This window comes from Rhineura floridana, chromosome 11, assembly GCF_030035675.1.
Source record: "Rhineura floridana isolate rRhiFlo1 chromosome 11, rRhiFlo1.hap2, whole genome shotgun sequence".
NCBI lineage: Eukaryota > Metazoa > Chordata > Lepidosauria > Squamata > Rhineuridae > Rhineura > Rhineura floridana.
Window position 1 is genome coordinate 10,823,566 of NC_084490.1, and position 23,215 is coordinate 10,846,780.

General features: G+C 42.9%; 1 protein-coding gene across 1 annotated transcript in view; it reads right to left on the reverse strand.

Moving 5' to 3' along the window:
• The window catches only part of LOC133367332 (vomeronasal type-2 receptor 26-like), a 68,887-nt gene extending 48,278 nt beyond the window's left edge, over positions 1 to 20,609 (reverse strand). Inside the window, exons 1-2 of the mRNA XM_061591434.1 lie at positions 20,458 to 20,609; positions 19,899 to 20,076 (exon numbers count right to left, since the gene is read on the reverse strand). Of these exons, the coding sequence (XP_061447418.1) occupies positions 19,899 to 20,042 (144 nt within the window). The 5' untranslated portion in view covers positions 20,043 to 20,076; positions 20,458 to 20,609. The remainder of the gene's footprint in view (positions 1 to 19,898; positions 20,077 to 20,457) is intronic.
• Between the last annotated feature and the right edge of the window lie 2,606 nt (positions 20,610 to 23,215).

Sequence of the window (23,215 nt, forward strand, 5' to 3'; positions counted from 1 at the left end):
TCTCAGAAACAGGCAAAGGATTCTGGTGACGAATATAGGGGTTTGTTGTCATGGTTGATTCTTCGTGCACGTGAAGTTCCAAGAAATCTAAACCTGACAATTTTGCACCATTCTCCACTGGTGTATTTCTAAGCTGCCTTTTTCATAACCATTTTAAGTGTTGATAGCATTTAACTCCTATGTTTCTTCTAATGAGAAGAATGTGGAAAGTGCAATGCTACAGTATATGAAGTCCTCTGTAAACACAGGAGCATAGGAAGCTGTCTTACAGTGAGTCAAACGCTTGGTCCATCTAGCTCAGTATTGTCTACAATGACTGGCACCATTTCTCCAAGGTTTCAGGCGGGGGTCTATCCCAGCCCTACCTGGAGAAGTCAAGGAATTGAACCTAAGCCATATGCTTGCAAGGCAGATGCTCTTCCTCTGAGCTATGGCCTCTTCCCAGTGGAGAATAGTAATACCCCAATTATGCTAATTCTGTTCACTTACGAGCATATGAATATGGCCGCCACGTCCCAAAGGTGGCCATCATGGGGGGGGGGATGACGAACTGATGCTTTGAAGACATTCTTATCAGTCAGCTCTGTTAACCTGAATTTTATTGTTGTCGCTGGGGTGGAGCTCTTCGATTAAGGGAAAAATTGACTATATTTGGAAATACTCTGATGAATTTCAAGTGACAAAAATATTCAGAAATTGTTATGAACATTTATAGGGAATGCAATTCTGTTACATTAAAACAGTGCCACTAGAAACCTAGTATTTCCAAAGATGAATCTCTGAAATGCCACCTCTTCATTTTTAATATTTTTCTATAGCTCACATATGGTTCTGACTCAGTGATGAATAATGGCAACCAAGGTGTTTTCTTCCACCAGTTATTCCCAAATAGCAATCATCAGTATATGGGGATCCTCAAGTTACTGTTGCATTTCAACTGGATTTGGATTGGAATCATTTCTCGTGAAGATGATAATGGAGAGAGTTTTGTTCAGAATGTTCTTTCCGTGTATTCCAAGAGTGGTATCTGCTTAGAGTTCATAGAAAGATTATCCAAGAAAACTGTTTCTACTGATACCAGTGAAGTATTGACAGACTTTTTCCCAATGTCTTATCACATCATGGGAAGCCATGCCACTGCAGTGGTTGTATATGGAGAAATTTACACCATGATCAGTTTGAGAATCTTGATCCAGCTACCACAATTTGACGATATACCAGTCAAAACAAAAGTCTGGATTATGACAGCCCAAATGGATTTCACATCACTTCCTTTTCAAAAAGGTTGGAGCATAGATTTCATCCATGGTTCTTTATCCTTTGCAAGTCATTCAAAGGAGGTATTAGGATTCCAGAGATTTATTCAGAACAGAAACCATACCTCAGAAAAAGAAGATGGTTTTGTCAGGGAATTCTGGGAACATGCATTTAATTGTTTCTTTCCCAATTCTAAGATAGAAATAGAGAATGAAGAAATATGCGCGGAGAAAGAAACATTGGAAGCTCTTCCTGCATCTGTTTTTGAGATGAGCATGACCGGCCACAGCTACAACATCTACAATGCAGTCTATGTTGTGGCACATGCTTTGCATGACATGCATTCATCCAAATACAAAGACAGAGTCATGATGGATAGAGGACAATGGCCACTTCTGCATCAAAAGCCATGGCAGGTGATGTCACAAGCAGACAAATGCAAAAAAGCTCACCAGCTATCCAAGTATCATAAAAATCCCTCTTTTTATCATGGCTGGGATCTTGGCTTCTCATGAGAACATTAGAGCCCTGCAGCATGAAGCCAAAGGGCCACGTCACTCCAGCATCCTGTTCTCACAATGGGCAACCAGATCCCTAGGGGAAGGGTACAAGCAGGGCTCTCCCCAGTTGTGATTCCCAGCAACTGGAATACTGCCTCTGACAGTGCCGGTGGGACAGAGCCATTGGCTCTTGGTATCCTTCTCCTCCATGAATTTGTCTCATCTTTTAAAGCCATCCAAACTATCTCAGTTGCTTAACTTTCATTATCCATTATACAAATTGCAACGTCCAATAGGTATTGCATAACTTCCATGTTGCGAACCATTGACTGATATAATTCTTCACGTTAGGAGTTTGGAAGATTATGTGGTCTTGTATGATATCTAAAATGCATTATACGGAGGGGGGAAAGTTTGGAAATATTCCTTTTCACTGCAGATGTTCTATTAAATATTTTTTATTTAAAAAATTAAAATAAAAAAGAAAGCTATACCACCTTTAAATGGAGATACAGTTCTACTGACCTCACAGTTCTATTGAGAAAGGATTGTATTGGGAGATTGAATCATTCCTCCATGTATCAACCATTGACTAAGGCTGATGGGCATTGTAGTTCAACAACATTTGGATGCCCGCTGAGTTCACCATCTCTGGAGTGGAGCACACCACACCTTAAATTATTGTCATCATTATCCTCATTGCTATCATCATCATTTTATTAATTTAGTTCCCAGAATTAAGTGCACAATTATTACTAATTGTGCCCATTCAGCTGCTAGTTCTACTTAAACACTTAAGCCTTTCAAATGCTTCTACAAGGGATGTAAATCATTGTCCTGGATTGAACAATATCACCATCCTGTCATATAGTTGCATCCTTGTTGTTCTCTCCCTCTTCAGCTCCATCGCTATTTGAGATCTGCCTCTTTTAACAACAGTGCCAGAGAAAAGATTTCCTTTGATGAAGAAGGGAAATTGGAAGATGGATTTGATATTATCAACTGGGTCACGTTCCCAAATCAGTCCTTTCTTAAAGTCAAGGTTGGGAAGGTAGACCCTCAGGCTCCCCCAGAACAAGTGTTCACCATTGACGAAGATGCCATTGTGTGGCCCAGCACATTCAATCAGGTAGGTTCTGTGCCCAGATGATGGTACAAGTGACAAACTGCAAAAGGGTTCAGGTTTAAGAATCTGAAATCATTTCTCTCTCTGGATAAAACCATTCAAACCATGATTTCCAATATCAAATTCTCAGCTCCCAAAAGACTAGAATCCTTTACACATTTCATGTCATTGCATTCAGTGGAACTAACCTACGAGTTGCATGTATGGCTGCTTTCACACATGGGGCTAATAGCGCTAGTTTAATGGATTAAAAAGGTAGCGCTTCTGTCCCAAATTCTAAAACCCCTTTCACACTGCAGTACCTGTTATACCGGCATTTCATGCAACAGTCTTTCATACACACACAGAGCTACAATGAACAGAGCAGTTTTTCTCCACCCCCCCTTCATTTTAAGGGGTTTGGTGTATTTCCCAACTTGGTTTTTGAGGCTCATGGAGGCGGCCCTGGGGGTTGGGGGGCGGCGGCGCCTGCTATTGTGGCCGCCAGAAGTTCACGGAGGTGGCTCTCCTTATTCTTACTTTTTATTTTGGGGACTATGGGCGGCAGTGGCGGCGGCAGCCTCAGCAGCCATTGGTTGTTCACGGAGGAAGCTCCTTTTACCATTGCTTTCCCCATCTCGGACTATACCAGAGCTTGTGGCTGTGCTGTGGCTCTAGTCCATTAATCCCTTCATCGGCCCCAGTCCTCATTTCCCCCCTCTGTTTTAAGATGGCTCCTGCTAATTTCCCCTGTTCCACACTGCATGCTGGGATGCCTGTCACGTGAGCGGCTGTAACTAGCAGAAAACTCCCGAGATGTTCCGTATTCCCAGCCTAGGGGTGCTTTCACACTGCACTTTATTCCGTTATTCTGACGATTTATTTCCTGTTAATTTGCGCATAAAATTTGAGCTTTCACACGACATAATGGGTGTCTCCGGAATTCTGGTGGAATGTAGTGGAAGTTTAGCGCTAAATTCCACAATAAAAGATACCTGAAAAATTCCGATAGCAGGCTGGGAACCTGGAAGATTGCGGGAGTTTTGTGCTACTGCTGCTGCTGACGTGACAGCCATCCCAGCATGCAGTGTGTTCCCGCCCTTACCAACTGCCACCGCCATGCCTTCCAGCCGATCCCAGCTGCTCCTGGAGAGCAGACTATGCTGCGGCTGCTTAACCAGAGCCTCTGCTGCTGTGCTGCTGCACCTCTCAGCTGATCGCAATCATGATCGCGCCTCCTTCAACCCCCCCATGCACCGAAAGAACAGGCCTCAAACCGGTAGGTGAAGACCTGTGTGAAAGATTGTTGCGCAAAATGCCTGTATAACAAGTACTGCAGTGTGAAAGGGATTTTTGAAATCCGGAATGAAGTGCTACCTTTTTAATCAGTTAAATTAGCGCTATTAGCCCCATGTGTGAAAGCAGCCTTGCTAACAGATTAAATGTGATATCATTTACTGCAGAAATTAGCACTATACTTGCACTAGATTCCACCAGAATTCTGGAGCTACCCGTTATGTTGTGTGAAAGCTCAAATTTAATGTGCAAATTACCAGGAAAGAAATCGTCAGAATAACGGAATAAAGTGCAGTGTGAAAGCACCCTATGTAATCTATGTAAGTCATGAGTTTGGGATCAGATTTCATATATTAAGAAAGGAAACATCACATAAATCTTCAGCAATCCAAAAACAAGAAATAAAAATGTCCTGTGGATTAATGGGAAACAATATATTACTCTCGGAGTAATATATGACTCCCTGCTGGGAAGAAGGGTGGGATATAAATCAAATAATAATAAATAAAATAAATATTTTTAATTTTTATTTATTTAAATCATTTATATACTGCTTAATCATTTTTTTCTAAAAGGTGTACATAAAAAGAAGCTATACATAAATTAAACAGCAGAACTATAAAAGCATCATAAAACCAAACATTACCTTAAAATGCCTCTTGGAACAAGGAAGTTTTAGTCATAAGGCTGAATAGGTTGTGTTGAAACTTTTGGGTTGCTGTTGTTTCTGTTCCCAAATCATACAATGTGGAACCCCACTTAGGTCCTATTGATTTCAGTGGGGATGATATTGGATCCAACCCATTGTTTCCAGATACGACATCTATTATTCCAGTTAAAAAGGCAATATGTCATAACTTGGGGTTTAACTAAGAAATGTTGTGTGTATGCAGAATAACTCACTGGTCCGAGTTTTGTGTGTCAGTGTGTGTATTTACCTAAGAAGCAGGCTTCTACTTTGCATTTAAATCACTAAGACTTAAGACTTAGTAAAATAAGAAAGAGCTACTTTATTTCTAGAAATACATAGTAGATAGGAAAGGCGTACCTAGTTCTAACACGAAGTTGGAGGTGCAATGCCCAGACTTCGGTATTGCCCTCATTGCTCATGAGAGAGAGAAAGACAAAAATGTCTCCTCTCTCCTCAGACAGTCAAAGAAGACAAAGGAAGGAGAGACAGGTCAACTTCCCTGAGCATATCAGTTTACAATGGAAGGAAATTAAAGAAGAGCACAGGTAAAGGTAGGCAAGCCTAGCCAGCTGGAGGACCCTAACTCTATCTTCCTTATAAAATGCAAAAAGAACCCAAAAAGGAGTTGCTCTTGCCACACTTCCAACAAGAAATGCTGAGAAAGAGATCTTCAGTATATTTTAATATAGTGCTCCTTTTGTGATGATATTCACTGCTGTGGGGTCACCTCTTTTTTTGCTGCCCAAGTCAACCATTTTGTCCTGATACCTACATCACGTTTATCAAAATATGAACCCTGGCACCTCAAATTGACAGCAACTCACTGCTTTCAAATGTCTTTTAAATTCTATATCTGTTATCCTTGAACTCATTGTTTTCTGCCTTAGCTTTTCCCTGAATGTAAATTCCTGATACCACCCTCTTGTGTGTAAGGGGCAGTTTTGGCTACATAAGGCCAGGCTCTTGCAAAAAGGAGTCTGTCATTGGTTTATTTGATGCCAACAGCCCATTGAATACAAAGTGCTCTCTAGAACAGCATTCTTCAGTCTTGAATCCCCAGAAGTCACCTCCAGCCCACTGAGCCAATGGTCAGGGAGGATGGGGGCTATAGCGCAACAACATCTAGAGACCCAAGGTTGAAGAACACTGCTCTAGAATCAATGTCATTATGATATGCCTCCATCAATGCATTTCTTAGTTGTTCTTTGACCAGTAAGATACAAAATCCAAAGACAACATTCTCCCTCTTTTATTTATGGACAGGCACATCCCCTTTCTCTGTGTAATGAAAAGTGTCGTTCAGGTTATAGCAAGACCAAGAAGGAAGGGAAGCCATCTTGCTGCTATGACTGTCATCCCTGTCCAGCTGGGAAGATTTCAAATCAGACAGGTAAAAGATGTAGTGTATAGGACTTGCCAAATACATTAGGCAATTCTCAATAAAAAGTTGGGGCAGGGGGGGCTCTTGCATACTTTCTTTGTATGTTTGTATTTAAATCAAATGAGAGAAGACAAGTTTAATGGTGGGGCTGTGATCTACATGGTTTCTAGGCCAAATTATGGTTTCTGAATTTCCTTCATGATTTCTTGCAGCTCCAGGATGGTGCAACCCCCTCCCAATTTTGACCTGCTAGCCCTCAATCAACAGCTCCAAATGACAGGGAGCAATTACCACTAGAGTTTATTTATTTATTTATTGCATTTGTATACCGCCCCAGAGCTGAAGCTCTCTGGACAGTTTACAACAACTACGTAAACTAAGTTTACCTTGACGATGCACCTGTGTGTGTGTGTGTGTGTGTGTGTGTAAACAAATCTGGTCTGTTTCTGAGTCACTCTGTGCTCTTCAGCTTCAAATATTAATTTAGGTTCTGAGCCACTCTGTTTAAAATAAAGCTCTGTGGTTTCCACTATAATGGAGAATATAAAAATGGCTATGACCAGCCCTCCTTTTGGCCAAATTAGATGAAATCTGCAGGCACTTCAGCCCCTTGACATATAATAAAGCTGCCAAATGTCAGATACACAGGTTGAAATTTTGGAGGGGGAAGTAAAAGAAATTAATTTTCCTCCGTCAACTCTCATGAAGGATGCAGGGTTTATCTCTTGCTTTTTCTTATCCAATTAAGAGAAGGGTGAGTGGCACGCATTCTTGCTTAAAATTTGTCCAAAACCTTGCAGTTTCATACTGGCCTTTCCTCATAGGCCTTGCTCGTCTTTAGAATCTGAAGTTCTTTAGAATGCTGCATGCCAAGATCTGGTTCTTTTTTGTTTCTTTCATTAAAACAGGGCAAAATATAGTTCTTTTAAAATGTATATGAACTTTTACCTTTTTTCAGAACAAGCCCTCTCCTGCAGTGCTTTAATAAACAACGAAACAAAAATCCAGAGCTCTTGCAGAGCTCTTCAGTGCTCTGTAGGAAATATTTTAGACAATATCATTTATTGCAAAGCCCAGTGAGATAGTGAGATATGAACATTAAGGAAATCTTAGAGTTAAAATGAACAGAAACAACAGTAAGTGGAGACTAAGGGAGCAATACTACATTGAGGAAGCCATCGTAATGAAAGGGCACAATCCTACAGGTTATCTTAAGCTGATTTAAAGTTTGCCAGATCCTAACTCAATTCAGGAGGCCTTGGAAGTCAAGAACATCAGCTGAGCTGGCAGAACTTTTTCTTGGCTTAATTTACACTGGGACTGAGGTCACATGACCATGCTGAATGGAAGTAAGATATGGCAGAAGTCCAGAGCTTGGAAAAGTTACTTTTTTGAACTACAACTCCCATCAGCCCAATCCAGTGGCCATGCTGGCTGGGGCTGATGGGAGTTGTAGTTCAAAAAAGTAACTTTTCCAAGCTCTGCAGAAGTCCCGCTCCCCTCAATCCTGCCTCCACCACACCCCTCAAACATCCCTGTTTTGGGGTTTACACTGGCTTAATATATGACAATCTTGGCTAAGCCCTGGCTGAGCTCTGGCTGAGCTGGGATGCGGGACTTATGCCAGCATAGCCTGGCTGAGCTGGATCCTGCCAGCTTAGCCAGAGATCTGCCACATCCTGTATCCCCTCAGCCCAGCATAATACCAGTAGGATTGCACCCTAAATGAACATCCTGATCTGATTAACAATGATATTTGCTTAAAAGGGAAGATCCTCAATGATTCCCTATTTGCCTTATTATTCAGGGACACATAGAACTAATGCACACTCCCAGTTACTACATAGGAAGTTTTTTAAATAATGGACTTTTTCAGATATGAATGAGTGTTTCCAATGCCCAGAAGACCAGTATCCAAACAATGTCCAGGATTCATGCATTCTGAAATATATAATTTTTTTGTCATATGAAGAACCATTGGGGATCACTTTGGCTAGTCTTGCTCTTTTCTTGTGCTTCATCACAGCTTTGGTACTTTGGATCTTCATTAAACACCGGGACACTCCCATAGTCAAAGCCAACAATCGGAGCCTCACCTACACTCTCCTCATCTGCCTCTTGCTCTCCTTCCTTTGTGCTTTGCTCTTCATAGGTGAACCTGGAAAAGTGACGTGTCTCCTTCGACAAATAGTGTTTGGCATCATTTTCTCAGTGGCAGTTTCTTGTGTGTTGGCCAAAACAACAATAGTGGTCCTAGCTTTCATGGCCACCAAACCAGGGTCCACCATGAGAAAATGGGTAGGGGAAAGACTTGCAGCCCATATTGTACTTTCCTGTTTCCTTATTCAAGCTGCTATTTGCACTGTGTGGCTGACAACCTCTCCCCCATTCCCAGAGTTTGACATACATGCCATGACTGAAGGGATTATATTGGAATGCAATCAAGGCTCAGCTATCATGTTCTACAGTGTTTTGGGGTTTATGGGTTCCCTGGCCATTGTGAGCTTCACTGTAGCTTTCTTAGCCAGGAAGTTGCCTGACAGTTTCAATGAAGCCAAGTTCATCACCTTCAGCATGCTGGTCTTCTGCAGTGTGTGGTTGTCCTTTGTTCCAACCTACTTGAGTACCAAAGGCAGAGACACGGTGGCTGTGGAGATCTTCTCCATTCTAGGCTCCAGTGCTGGGTTACTGGGCTGCATCTTCTTTCCCAAATGCTATGTTATTTTGGTGAGGCCAGAGTTGAACAACAGAGCCCATATAATGAGAAGAAAGAAATAGAGAATCAAACTGGACATTCCATCTACATTTAGCCATTAATATGGCACATTGGGTTGAATCTACACTTAGTCATGCTTAGAGAGGACTCATTGAAATGAATAGAAATCCACTGCTAGTGACTAATTTCCTCATAGGGCTTAGCCATGAATAAAGGTTGCTGTGACTGTGTTTTCTGGTTTGATTTTTATTCTCAGATTAGTGTAGTATTTATCCTGAGCTGGATGGGGTTGCTCATACACCCTTAAGGAAATAGGTTCACAGCTTGATGTTGCCAGTGGCTGATAACTATTATGATAAAGAAGCACACATTAACAATATTGATTATTTCTAACAGCTATGGATGCTTATTATGACACTGTTTGGGAACTGGTCCATTTGTTATTCTCTGCCAAGTGCTACTTGAGAAGAACTCAATGTTTGTGTGGTTGGATCTCTATTAAATTTATATTTAAGGGACCTGAACAGCCCCAAATTCCTTTCATGCTTATGAATTGGCACAATGCAGAACTTGTGGAATGTATTAAAACATATTGAATATGTTTATTGATCCAGTGATCATTACAAACAAATAAACCAGTATTAAAACCGGTTGTTCTATAAACTGCTAATCAGCAAGCATTTAAGCCCTAGTGTCAATAGCAATGCTTAAAATTTGGCAACATTTAAAATAACATAGGGACTATTACAATTGAAAAATACTTTCAAAAGAACCCCATCAGCTCAACCAGGAAACCTTTGAAAATGGGATTCATCAGCCTGTCCCTTGAACCCTTATAAAAATTACAGTACAAATGCATGTGTACTATAGACTCCACAGCACCAGAACCACTTGGACATAGTCTGTTATCATAGGGTATGCCTTGGAAGCATACTGCCAACATCATAGAGGGCATGGCATTAACCCTAGCCAGAAAAAAATACTCCCCTATACTTTGGCACAGATCGCTTGCCAAAATAAAGAGCACATTCTTTGCTAGGAGGAACATTTAGTCCTAGGGCTATAGGGGAGGAGGAGTGGTTTGATAGGGCTGTCATGCTCTGCCTGTCAATATCAGGAATCCTCTGCTTGACCAAAAAGTTAGTGTGTAAGCTGTTAAACCTACACAGCTCTGAAGTAGAAAGGCAAAGTGAAGAGATCTTTTGTGACAGCTTTGTTCCATCAAGAGATATATGAGTCCTTCAGTGCCAGATGAACATATGAATCCGCAGCTTCCCTGTATAGCAATTGGATCCAGTAACATAGAGTATGGCTCCAAGCCAGACTTGTTAAGGTGCAAAGGCCCAACTCCAGATTCAGAACCGAGCCAGCTACACACTTTGGGGCACTTAGACTAAATAACAGAAAAGCCAAAAAAAGCAAAAGCCTAGAAGCACACATACAAAAAAAGCCTCCCGTCTGAGTGGTATGTAAGGATCTGGGATATTGTTACATTATCTAAGTTGACCCACTATTGGAAATAGCAATATGGACAGGCAAACCAATTTATGGAATGTTGGACTACCTTCTTGATGTATCGGAACAACAAATTTAAGACAATGGACATCCATATAATTTGTATACTTTAATATAAGAATGTGTACCCATATAATTAATTCTCTTATAAGAAGTCATAGTGTTTGTGCGGGTTAGCAGGTATATATTTCTTTTTGATGTAATTTTATTTGTTAAATAACATGTAAAATAGATAAGTAAATGCAAAAAAGAAACGATAAAAATATGGAATCCAGTCCCATCAGTGTGAGAATGTGTTCCATCAAGGACCTTTGCTGCCATCTTCCCCTGCCCTGGTATGCTCCAGATAAGTTGTCAGGCTTTGAGAGTAAGAGGTCTACAAGATGGGGGCAGCATTCCATGCAGACCTTAAACAAGCAGGGTGTGCACTACCTGCTGATAGCAAATGGCTTGTTTTGACCCTGCTTGGAAGCTTTCCAAAAGAGCTCTTCCCTCTTCCATGCTACCCTATGCAAAAGCTTGGGGCATCTCTAGATAGGAATTACAAGATTAGCCCTCAGTGGAAATTGGAAGTAGCTGAACAACAACAACAACAAGCTAAATTCTCTTCTGTCTTATATAATCAATAGCTTTTGTTTGTTTCCTCATTCAAATGTGCATGTGGTTATTGAACTCAGCAATCATGAAGATATTCTGAAGAATCAGATGTTAGCTGAAAATGCATGGTGAAACGGAACCATCAAATCTGCCTGTAATTTGGCAGGTTTTTTCCACCCTTTTAAAAGGAAAATCAGTTATAGCCTTTTTTGTTTTTTAAATCCCAATAGTGATGGAGATGGGAGAAACAAAGTGGACTTGGAAACCAGACCCAAATCAGACAGCTTGCAAAACAGCCCAAGTCAAAGCAGATCCCAGGACAGGTCACATCAATTTAAAATTTAGTGTTAAAACATTGAAAACAAATTACAGTCACAAGAACAGGGTGAGTCCTCAAGACACACACTTCAGGTGTCAAAAGCCAGAAGACAGAGGAGTGTCTTCAGCATTTGCTGAAAATGTATAGTGAAGGTGCCAAAACACATCTCTATGAGAAGGATATTCCACTATTTACGGGCTGCCACAGAGAAGGCCCTGTCCTGCCCCCACCCCAAAATCTGACAGAAGTAGAACTACCAAGAGGTCCCCCTCTGCTGATCTGAGAGGGGCTGCAAGGAAGGAGGCTGTCTCTCAGATATTTGAGTCCTAAGTCATTTAGGACTGTAAAACAGTAGTGTGAGCACCTTGAATTGGGGCCAGAAACAAACTGGCAATCAATGCAGCTGTTTTAAAGCAAGGGATATACGAGTTCAAAAAGCAATCCCAACCACTAATCTGGCTGTTGAATTTTGGACCTGTTGAAGTTTCTGGGTCATCTTCAAGGACAATCCCATATAGAGTGCATTGCAATGATCTAATATGGAAGTTTCCAGAGCATGGAGTACTGTGACCAGGTTATCTCTCTCCAAAAGCAGCCATAGCTGGGGAACCAGCTGGAGCTGTAAATAGGCACTCTTAGCCACTGAGGCCATCTGGGCCTCAAGTGACAATGTTGGTTCCAGGAGTACCCCCAAGCTACAAACCTGCTCCTTCCAGGGGAGTGCAACCCCATCCAGAACAGGCTATCTTCCCACTTCCTGGACTCAATAACTTGAAACACATAACACCTCTGTCTTTTCAGGATTCAGTTTCAATTTTTGGTACACATCCAACCCATCACTCCCTCCAAACACTGTCTAGCACAGCCTTTCCCAACCAGTGTGCCTCCAGATGTTGTTGGACCACAATTCCCATCTTTCCTGACCATTGGCAATGCTGGCTGAGGCTGATGGGAGTTGTGGTCCAACAACATCTGGAGGCACACTGGTTGGGAAAGGCTGGTCTAGCACCTCAGCCCCTCTCTGGAACAGAGAGATAGAACTGGATGCCATATTGGTAACACTTCACTCCAAACCTCCTGATGACTGCTCAGAGTAGGTTCATATAGATGTTAAATAGCATGGGGAACAAGATGGAACCTTGTGGAACACCACAGGAAAGCCACCATGGCATGTCGCCCCCCCAACTACTTTCTGGAAACACTCCCGAAAGTAGGAGAGCCACTGAAATACAGTGCTCCTCAACCTCAAGTTACTTATGTCCATCCATTTCAATAGATCCACTCTAAGTAAAACTAGTTGGATGCAACCCATTTCCCTGGTTTCTTTTCTTGCCATGAGTTATTACAAGCCTGCAAATCTCCTGCTATCACGCTGAGAACCAGAAAATACTGCTGGATAGTACAATGTCACAGAAAATATAATTATATGGTTATCTCCACTGTAATTAGGAAATTAACCTCCATTACATCTCCTTCTCCTCCAAGGCCTGGGAGAGTTCCAGTGGCACCTAGGAAAACTAGAAAGACTGGAGGATACTAACAATATCCTCTATATCATTCAAGGGTAGGGCTAGAAACAGACAGGGTACCCTCCATCTATTGGCTGGACTGCACTCTATGTGGAAACTGGTGAATTAGTGCCTAGCAGGAAGATTTTCATTCAAAATGTGTTTATTCATGATCCAATTTCTAGGGCTGCTGCCTCAAGCGACATGCAAGGTGCCTTTATCTAGATGCCCTATTCATGAACCTGTTCATATTCTTCACAACTATTATCAGTCAGGAGACCTTATTGTTGCTGGCATTCTGTCTCAAATCTACATATTTTCCATTCCTTTTAACTGTGAAAGACAGCCGTCTCAGGAACTCTTTGATGACCTCATGTAAGGAATTCATTTTTTAAAAATCCATATCGCACTTCATTTGTACAGTAGGGCCCCGCTTTACGGCATTCCGCTTTAAGGCGTTCTGCTGACGCGGCGGCGTTCATTTTTAATTTAAAAGCTACTTTTTTCCCTTTTGCGACATTTTGCGCCATTTTTGTGTCATTTTCGTGTGACGCGACCCATTAAAGTTAATGGGGTTCCGCTTTACGGCGTTTTCCGCTTTACGGCGGGGGTCCAGAACGGAACCTGCCGTATAAGCGGGGCCCTACTGTAAAGATAAAATTCTCAGGTAGGCTGGTCCTCTAGATTTGGTTTATCATCTTTGGTGAATTAGTAAGCAATAAAGGGGTATCACGTCTATGGCCCCTATAGTGTTGGCCAAAATCAGGAAGGAGATAAGTGCTGACCGGATTTCAGGTCCCTTTACTTCTCCTCCTTTGGAGAATTTGAGAATTTCTCCTTTGGTTATTGTTCCCAAGAAACAGCCAGGCGAATATCGCCTCATACACAATTTGTCATTCCCCAAAGGTGCTTCTGTTAATGATGGCATTTCCCCTAGTCATGCATCAGTTAGGTATACATCCTTTGATGAGGCAGTGCGAGTAGTTCGCAGAGCTGGTAAAGGTGCTTTATTAGCGAAATGCGATATAAAATCTGCGTTTCGTCTCCTACCAGTGCATCCCGATGATGTGGACTTATTGGGTTTCAAATTTCAAGGCCAGTTTTACATTGATAGGGCCATGCCAATGGGTTGCTCCGTGTCTTGTGCAGCTTTTGAAGCGTTTAGCACATTTTTAGAATGGGCGCTGAGAAGAAGGACTTTTTCTTCTCTGTCAGTTCATTATCTCGATGATTTTTTGTTTGTTGGGCCGGCAGGGTCTTCCCATTGCCTATATTTGTTGCACTCTTTTGAGGCCTTAACGGCTGAATTGAGTGTCCCCTTAGCTCCAGAAAAGACTGAGGGCCCTTCTTCTTCACTTACCTTTTTGGGTATCAAATTAGATACGATTGCCCAGTCGTCCTGTTTGCCTCAGGACAAATTGCTTGCTTTGCGGCAGCGTCTCCGGACCGTACTTGTATTAAAAAAGATTACATTAGCTCAATTACAGCAACTTGTGGGACACTTAGTGTTTGCCTCTAAAGTCATTTCCCCAGGGCGTGCATTTCTCAGGCATCTCTGTGACGCCATGAAAGGTGTGCGCTCTCGATCCTATTTCATTCGGGTTTCTGTCGGGATGAGGGTTGATTTATGTATGTGGCTTACGTTTTTGGAGGACTTTAATGGTCTTTCCTTTTGGCGTGATGAATTGCTTTTGGAAGCTGAATTACAGGTACATTCTGATGCTGCTGGGGGTATAGGTTTTGGTGTTATATTCCGGTCGCAGTGGTGCGCTGATAGGTGGCCTAATACATGGCAGGCCTCCAGGACCACTGGAGATATGACCTTTTTGGAATTTTTCCCGATAGTTGTGGTGGTCCATATTTGGCCGCAGGCATTTAAAAACCGTACAGTACACTTTTGGTGCGATAATCTGTCTACTGTGTGTGTTATTAATGCCCAGACTTCCAAATCTCCGCGAGTTATGCGACTAGTGAGCACATTTGTATTGCAATGTTTGCGTTTTAATATCCTTTTCGTTGCTCGGCATGTTCCAGGTTTACAAAACTGCGTTGCTGATGCTCTTTCCCGATTACAGATGGCGCGCTTTCGGGAGCTTGCACCTGGAGCAGCTCTGGACCCTGTCCCGGTCCCGCCTTTCTTATGGAACCTTGGCGTTTAGAAGTTGGGGCTGCTATTGCATCTGCTCTTGCTCCCAGTACTCAGAAAGCGTATCAGCGTGCCTTTGCGAAGTTCCAGGCTTTCCGAATCAGTTCTGCTTTATCTATGGCGTGGCCTATCCCCGTGGATCAATTATTACAGTATATGACGCACTTGAAAGGGCAAGGCTCTTCTGTTTCTACTATCGCTGGGCACCTCTCTGCGCTGGCCTTTATCTCTAAGGCACGGGGACTGCCGGATCATTCTGTAGATTTTAGGGTCAGAAAGGTCCTTGAGGGTTGGTCGCGTTCCGCTCCCAGGCCCGCTGACCGGAGGAGGCCAATCACACCCGATGTCCTCCTCCAGATCCTGGCATTGTTTCATTCTTTATGCTCATCCCTGTATGAGGCGCACCTTTTCGCCGCAGTAAGTCTGACGATGTTCTATGGTGCCTTTCGCCCTAGTGAAGTGTTAGTCCTCTCTAAGCGTGATGTGTCTTATAGGGCCTTATGCTCTGGCGATTGCACGTTAGGTGCTGATATGGTTAGGTTCTCCCTACGAGTCTCTAAGACTGATCAGAAGGGCTGTGGCAGTCTTGTGTCTTTACACAGCTGCCAGGTTTTAGAATTATGCCCTGTAGCTGCCATGCGTCAATTCTTGCTTCTAAGGCCAGCGGGCCTGCGTTATCTGTTTATACATGCAGATGGTTCTGCCCTGACTCAGTTCCAATTTTGGGCCGTTGTTCGGCGGGCCTTGTTGGCCACTGGTCGCAATGCTGGAGTCTATGGGCTGCATTCATTTCGGATTGGAGCGGCCACGGCCGCTGCCCTCGTGGGCATGAGCGTTGGCGATATCCAGGCAATTGGCAGGTGGCGTTCCTCCGCTTTTCAGTCTCATATCCGGTATTAATGTTGTATTTAATTTTGTTTTTCTTTAGGCATTTTGAATCTTCCAGTCCCGGTGCGGATCGTTCTGTGTGGACATTCCATCTTGTTTTGGGCGCATCGGAGGGCCTCTTCGTCGTTTTCTGGGACGCAGCTGCAGCTTTCTGCATCAGCGACAGTTAGCTGGGAGGCGCGGAGGGGCATGTTTTGGGATGCGTTGTTGCCATTGGTGTGCCGTACCATGGCGTCAGGTGCACAGCCGCATATTTTGTTAATTCATTTGGGGGAGAATGACCTTGTGCAGCGCCCTGGTATGGACTTGCTGCTTAAGGTCAGGCGTGATCTCACATGGCTTAGGCGTTCTTATCCTAATTTAATTTTGGTATGGTCTGATATGCTCGTGAGACGAGTATGGAGGGGTGCAATTCACCCAAACAAAATTGATAGGTCGCGCAAATGGGTGAATAGGAAGGTCAGGGATTTGATTTTATCCCTTGTGCATATCCCATGATAGGATAAAGTTTTATTCCCCTCAATTGTTTAGGGACGATGGTGTCCACTTGTCTGAGAGGGGATGTGATTTGTTTTTAGAGGATTTGAGGTTGGGTTTAAGGAGTCTGTTTTCTTTATTGGGTTGAGGGGACCAAGCTTGAGCTGATCCCCTCTTGTGGCATGGAATTCGGGCAGGTGAGGTATATTGGGTTATTTTGAGGTGGTTAAAGTATACAGGTAAGGGGCACTCCCCAGGGAACCATCAAAGCTTAATGCCTGGTGGCGAACTGAGGAGTGTCCTTGTGGGACCTGCTTGCGCATCAGGGTGAACGCCTGTACGGCGGGGCCATGGTGCGGAGGTGGGAACCACAACTGACTTCAGCAGCAAGGAGGGAGGTTTTCCCCCACGTCCTTGGCTATGGAGTTAAGGTCTGAAGAGAATTATTTGCCTTTAGAAGGCGTGGGAATATTCCCACATTTGTAGGAGGCCTCACCTGCCCGAAGCAATTTAATCTGATGAATTGGCTTATTTGCATTTGATGTTGAATGTTATATTTAATAAATATAACATTATTCCAACTTGTGTCACGAGTCTTCTTGGGTGTGTGGGCAATGTCGTTCCTATAAAGGGACGTTTTTGCCTACACCCAAAATGCTGAGAAGACTCGAGAATGATCTAGAAAAATTTCAAGTGTGCCATGTGAGATCAAGGGACCAATTAGGTTTGGGTTTGAGCGGAGTATTTAAAGCCGCTCCTTCCCTCAGCGTTTGCCTTTTTTGCCTCGCTGCACCCTTCCTCCCACCCTCGTCAGTATGGGCTTAGCTAGTCGCCTTACTGGGGCTGAGTAGGAATTTGGGGGGGGGGGATCCTGATTTCAGGATCCCTTTGGTTTTGCCTACTCCATACTGCTTGGGTTTAATTCGATTGGCTTGTTGGGAAGGGTTGTGGTGTTTAGCTTGGCTGGCATGGAATTCGGGCAGGTGAGGTATATTGGGTTATTTTGAGGCGGTTAAAGTATACAGGTAAGGGGCACTCCCCAGGGAACCATCAAAGCTTAATGCCTGGTGGCGAACTGAGGAGTGTCCTTGTGGGACCTGCTTGCGCATCAGGGTGAACGCCTGTATGGCGGGGCCATGGTGCGGAGGTGGGAACCACAACTGACTTCAGCAGCAAGGAGGGAGGTTTTCCCCCACATCCTTGGCTATGGAGTTAAGGTCTGAAGAGAATTATTTGCCTTTAGAAGGCATGGGAATATTCCCACATTTGTAGGAGGCCTCACCTGCCCGAAGCAATTTAATCTGATGAATTGGCTTATTTGCATTTGATGTTGAATGTTATATTTAATAAATATAACATTATTCCAACTTGTGTCACGAGTCTTCTTGGGTGTGTGGGCAATAATATACTCCCAATATATATAGCAATGATGATTTGTGATTTAAAGGGTTTTTTGAAGTTTCACTTGGAGAGCCGTTAATCCGTCACCAAAAACTCTCGATGGGAGTCAGTTTACACTCCCTATAGATGTGCCTATATTCAAGAGCCAGTGGGCTGTATTCAGCTAAGTCATACTCAGGGCAGACTCATTTAAATCAATGAACCTAAATTAGGCATGTCTATTAACTTTAATGGTTCTAAGCTGAGTCAGACTAGCATTGACTGCCACCCAGTGGATTGTATCCAACTAACTTTTATTCAGAGGGGATGCATTGAAATTAATGGACCGAAGTTAGTAATGTTCATTAATTCCATTATTTTTATTTCCAGCACTTTGCTCCCCAATACAGGAGGGGTTTGGGTTGGAGATAGATATTTGCAGTAGCATTATACTTTATACCTTCCAATCAGTTCCAAAATTAGCATTAAAACAGGTTAAAATGAGTCTGCAATACTATGGACAAAACAGCAGTTTCACATTTGCTCAATCATAGGTTGGTCTTGTCCCATATTGTTCTTAATATTTTGCTATTTGAAAAGAAATGGTGGGAATAGTCACATTTAAAGTATACCTATTTTCCCAAAAAAGAATACTTTCCGTATGCATTTTTCATTCTTCCCCTGAAATACACATTCTGTGCTTTTCAGGGCATGCTTCCTAAAATACTCGTTTCTGTACACATTTCTTGCTGTAGAAACATATTTCAACTGAACCTGCATGACGAAATTTGGAGAAGTGCATAATTTAGCTGTGTTCCAATTCACATAGAAGTCTAAGACTGGCAATTTAGATTGGTTTGCTTTTCAAGCAGAACAAACAAATCTATCCTCCCTCATTAGTGTACATTTTTAACCCAAGATCCTCTGGCTCTCCAGCTCAGTTGGCTGAGTTCCTGGCTCTGCTGGCATAACTCACTCATTCTGGGTCAGCCAAAGATACGCCAGCTTAACTTGCTTATTCTGGCTTATTGCTGTGTAATTAATGTTGCTGTAAGCCCCCCAAAAATGGAGGCTCTAGGGGAGTGGCAGGATTGGGACCTGTAGTCTGAATCAGCTTCCAATGTGTAGCAGCAGATGAGACAAAAGTCTTAATCACTGGTTTACAAATAAGTATTTACTAGAAGTAAGGCATATCTCTGACACTGGAGGCATTCAAGAGGCAGCTGGACAGCCATGGTCCGGGAAAGCTTTGATTTGGATTCCTGCATTGAGCAGGGGGTTGGGCTTGATGGCCTTATAGGCCCCTTCCAACTCTACTATTCTATGATTCTATACATAGTAGGGCACAGACACTGTGCAGCAAGTTTGGCTGCCATCAGCATGAGGGTGGAAGTAGAAAAGGAAAAAGGAAGACGTAGAGCAAAGTGGTGTGGCTAAAGCAACAGGAAGTGACAAGACAGTTTCCCTCAGATTAACCCTTTGTGTTCAGGTTCTCAATGACTCATGGACTGAGTCCTCCAACAAAGGGAAAAACGGACTTACACTGGATACTAACTCCTGGCTACCCAGCTGAATTTACACTGGCAAAGAGGGTGGTGTAAGTCAAACTTTATTTTATAGACTTGTTTTCCCTCTGCCAGGCTTCCATGACTCAGAATTCATCACACTAGAATGATGAAGCCTTTTCAGGACAGGTCCCCTTCAGAAAGTAGTGAGTGGTTGCTACCTGGAATGTGGTCAGATTCTGCCTGGCATTGTAGTGATCAAACATGTTAATGATCATCTGAAGCCTAAAAACCAGGAAAAAGATTGTGACTTTTGTTAAAGATATAAAATGGCAATGACACTGAAGTTATCATAACGTGAACTGAGAGGAGATATGTTCGCCTTTGTCATAGCACTGGTACAAATTGAAGAATTTTTTTATATATACCAGTCTGAATAAGCTATAAGAATACTTATCCCTGGCCAAAATTTGCCCTTTAAACTTCATGCAAGGTATGACTGCTTATATCAATCACAGCACTTTCTTTCTGCAAGGTCGCTGCTAAAACTATGTTTGAAAGACAAAGGTGGTAGCAAATAGCTTGCTGAACTCCTATACTTCAAGAGTATATCTTACCTGGGGAATCTTGTAAATGAACAGGATGGTTACCATGTGAAGACAGATGTCAGAATTGGGGCCCCCAATGACTGCAACCAGATTATTCTGGATGTCACACTTGTAGTTAGGGATGAATCTTCCCTGTGTAGAGAGAACTTCCATTGAGGCCAGATAGGTCCACCTTGGAGGAAAATTGCTATTATAGATGTGGAAGCCCAGAGTGATGTTGGATAAGATCCAGGGATTCTCATTGATTTCCTTCACAGCAAATTCTAATGCTAGGATGTGCTGGTAGCTCTGAGTGAATACACTGCAAAGAGAAATAAACAACGCAGCAGAGTTCATCTTCAAAATGTGGCACACAAAATGGTGAAATATGCCTTCCAGGACAAGGCTTAGCGTATGGGTGCTCTCCCTGAAATTTATCTGCTGTGAATGGTCACAGGCAATGATGCAGAGACAATCAATCCCTTCTAATTATCTGGGGGGAAAGTCAATTTGATCAGCTTTCCTGACAATATATGCTTAAAAAAATAAACAAGCAAGCAACCAATAATAACATAACAGAATTCCTTACATGGTATTGTCAAATGCTTCATATGAAGGATTTTTTTCAAAGGTGATTGTATTGGAAAATGTATAGATCTGAGATATAATGCCAGCAATGACAAAATCCCCTGCATGGTCATACTTGTGTTTAATAGAAACAGGGTGATTGATGGTGCATTTAGCAATAGGAGCATCATGCACCACTTGGGGAACCAACACTGATAATACCATCACAAACATCACCCTCTTGCTTGGAAATCTTCCTTCTAGATACCAATTCACCTTTTCCTATATTGGCATGTGACTCCCTTTGATTTACAGTTTGCCTTGAATAAATATTCTTTGGGCTCTGAATGACAGATGGGATGTTAGTAGCTTCCTTCAGCCTTGGTTCACCGTTGTATTAGTGGTCACCGGATTCTCTGGGAACTTGGAGAAGAAGTAGAATTAATCATGGTTCATTTGATAATTACAGTTGAGATAATCACCTATGTAAAATTACTGGTTATGTGACTTATTGCAAAAGAAAACATGTTTATCAGAACTCAAGGGAAGTATTCCCTGGTCTTGCTCAATGGGACCAGCCTATCTTGTAATGACCCATAGCAAGAAATGATAAGTTTAAAAACAGGTGTTCAAAAATAGACTGCCAGAAAAGAGGAAACACCTTTTAAGGCTTGTGCTCATGAACAAATTCTAAACTGGGCCAGAAAATCTAAATGAAAATTTCAGTTCTCATACACTACTCTGTGTGGGTTTTAAAATTTCAGTTGAATTGCTAATATAAGGAGGGCATGTATTTTCTTCAGCTCCACTAATATAAAGCAGTTAGTTTATATTTACTATATTGGTGGTCCAAAACAAAGGGAAGCTTTGAAAAATAAGAACATTTGGTGGTGGTGGAAAGTGGAAGGGACAAATGTATTAAAAACAAATCCCAATGAATATTTGGTCACAGAGATTTTATAGTATTATTACATATACTCTAGAGCAGTCTATGACATAGTGATGATGTAGGGAATTTACTAACCACTCATTCCCCCTCCTCTTTACCAGCTTAATAATAACACATTGCCAGTGGTCACAAGTAAGTTCCATTGAGTTAAATAAGATTTTGCCCAGGTAAGTGTGCAGAGGATTGCAGCCTAAGTGACTGAGAGCTGACGGGCAGAGCAATCCAAATGGTGAGAAGCTGGCAGAGGGGACGCTGGCTGAGGAGGAGCTGGTGAAAAGTTCCACAGCACCCACTTCCCACTGGGGAACCGCCAGCCCAGTTGCATGCCAGCTCAGCCAGCAGAGCTGTGCGCAGGGGCCAGAAATCATGAGCTAGTGCTCACCAATACTACTTCTGAGGAGTAAGAACCAGAAAATGAAAGCCCATACATCTGCAGGACACAGACAAGGGAGCATACAGCCAGATTAGCAAGGGAAACTCAGGCTGCCAGCAGAGCACCCATTGCTATGACAGCAGTAGCAGCCAGCCCTGAGAAACACAGGGGACAGACCCCAGGCATCCTGCTGAAGCCTGCCAGATACAGTCAGAAACCCCATCTGCAGCCCCTGGGAAGTACCCCAGGATTGGGAGCAGTGACATGAGTGTCGGGCAGATGGTGTGGCAGGCAGAGCAGAAGCCACCCTAACAGCAGGGCACAGTGGCTCCCCCCCGTCTGCATGCCCTGTTGTAACTATTTCCTTAGACTGGTCTTTTCCCTGACTTGAGACCTTGAAGGCTCCTCTGAACAGGAGTTGGCTATGGCGCATGCCACCTCACCTCAGCCCTTCCTCCACCATAACCCCAGAATGCACCACTTTGCCTCCATCCAACAGGCTTGCTGTTCCTGGTGGATCCCTGGCTGAGCCAGCAGGGGTGGCGCTGCAGCTCCGCTGCCACAAGAGGCTTCTGTTGACAGAGCCCTGCAGAGCCCAGTGAGGCTGGGAGCCTGCTGACTCAGCCAGAAGTCTGCTGGATGCAACTCCCCCTAGTCTGGCAGAAATATGAGTTGGATTGCACCCTGAGATACTGCAGTTCCCTCTAATATTAAAACTCATGAGTGCCAATAGGACTACAAGCAATTTTTTAAAAAAACTTTTGTCATAAAAAGTTATTATTGTTGTTGTTGTTATATAACAACAAGCAGCAACTACAACAACAACAACAGCAACAGCAACAACAATAATGTAAATTAGTACAAGAACCTTGAACCTGGCTCAGTAGCATGTGGGTAGACAATGAAGATATTTTAATATGTTTTTTAAAATGGTGTCACATATTGTTGGCTAACTGCCCCCATCAGTAACTTAGCCAATGATTTGTACACCAGAACATCCAGACCAGATCAAATGACAGCTCCCCCATAGACTGTGTTATGATAATCCATCCTCAAGCTTGTCAAGAACGCCTGATTTTAAAGGACTGTGGGATTTCATCTTGTCTATAATGGGGCCTTTGTGACAGCAATGACTTTGCAGTTTTGTTTCACAGCTGAAGCTAGTTAATTAAGCCAAAGCATGAACACCTGCTTATCAGTAGAGACTGGTACCATCAAGGTCACAAGGCCTGGGAAGCTTTGGGGAGTACGTGGCAGTTAGGCACAAAAACTTCAAGTAGCATTGCATCATGAGAAAGCCTTCTGATTGGCTAATTAATTTTTGCCTGTTGCTAGGACCTTTCCCATATGTATAGGATTGAAACTTTAGCCTTTGTTCCTCTGGGTTCCATCATGCCTAATGATGTTACCTGTGTGAGGTTTCGTTTTCCATCTGCTATCCAGGCTATGCATCTCTGG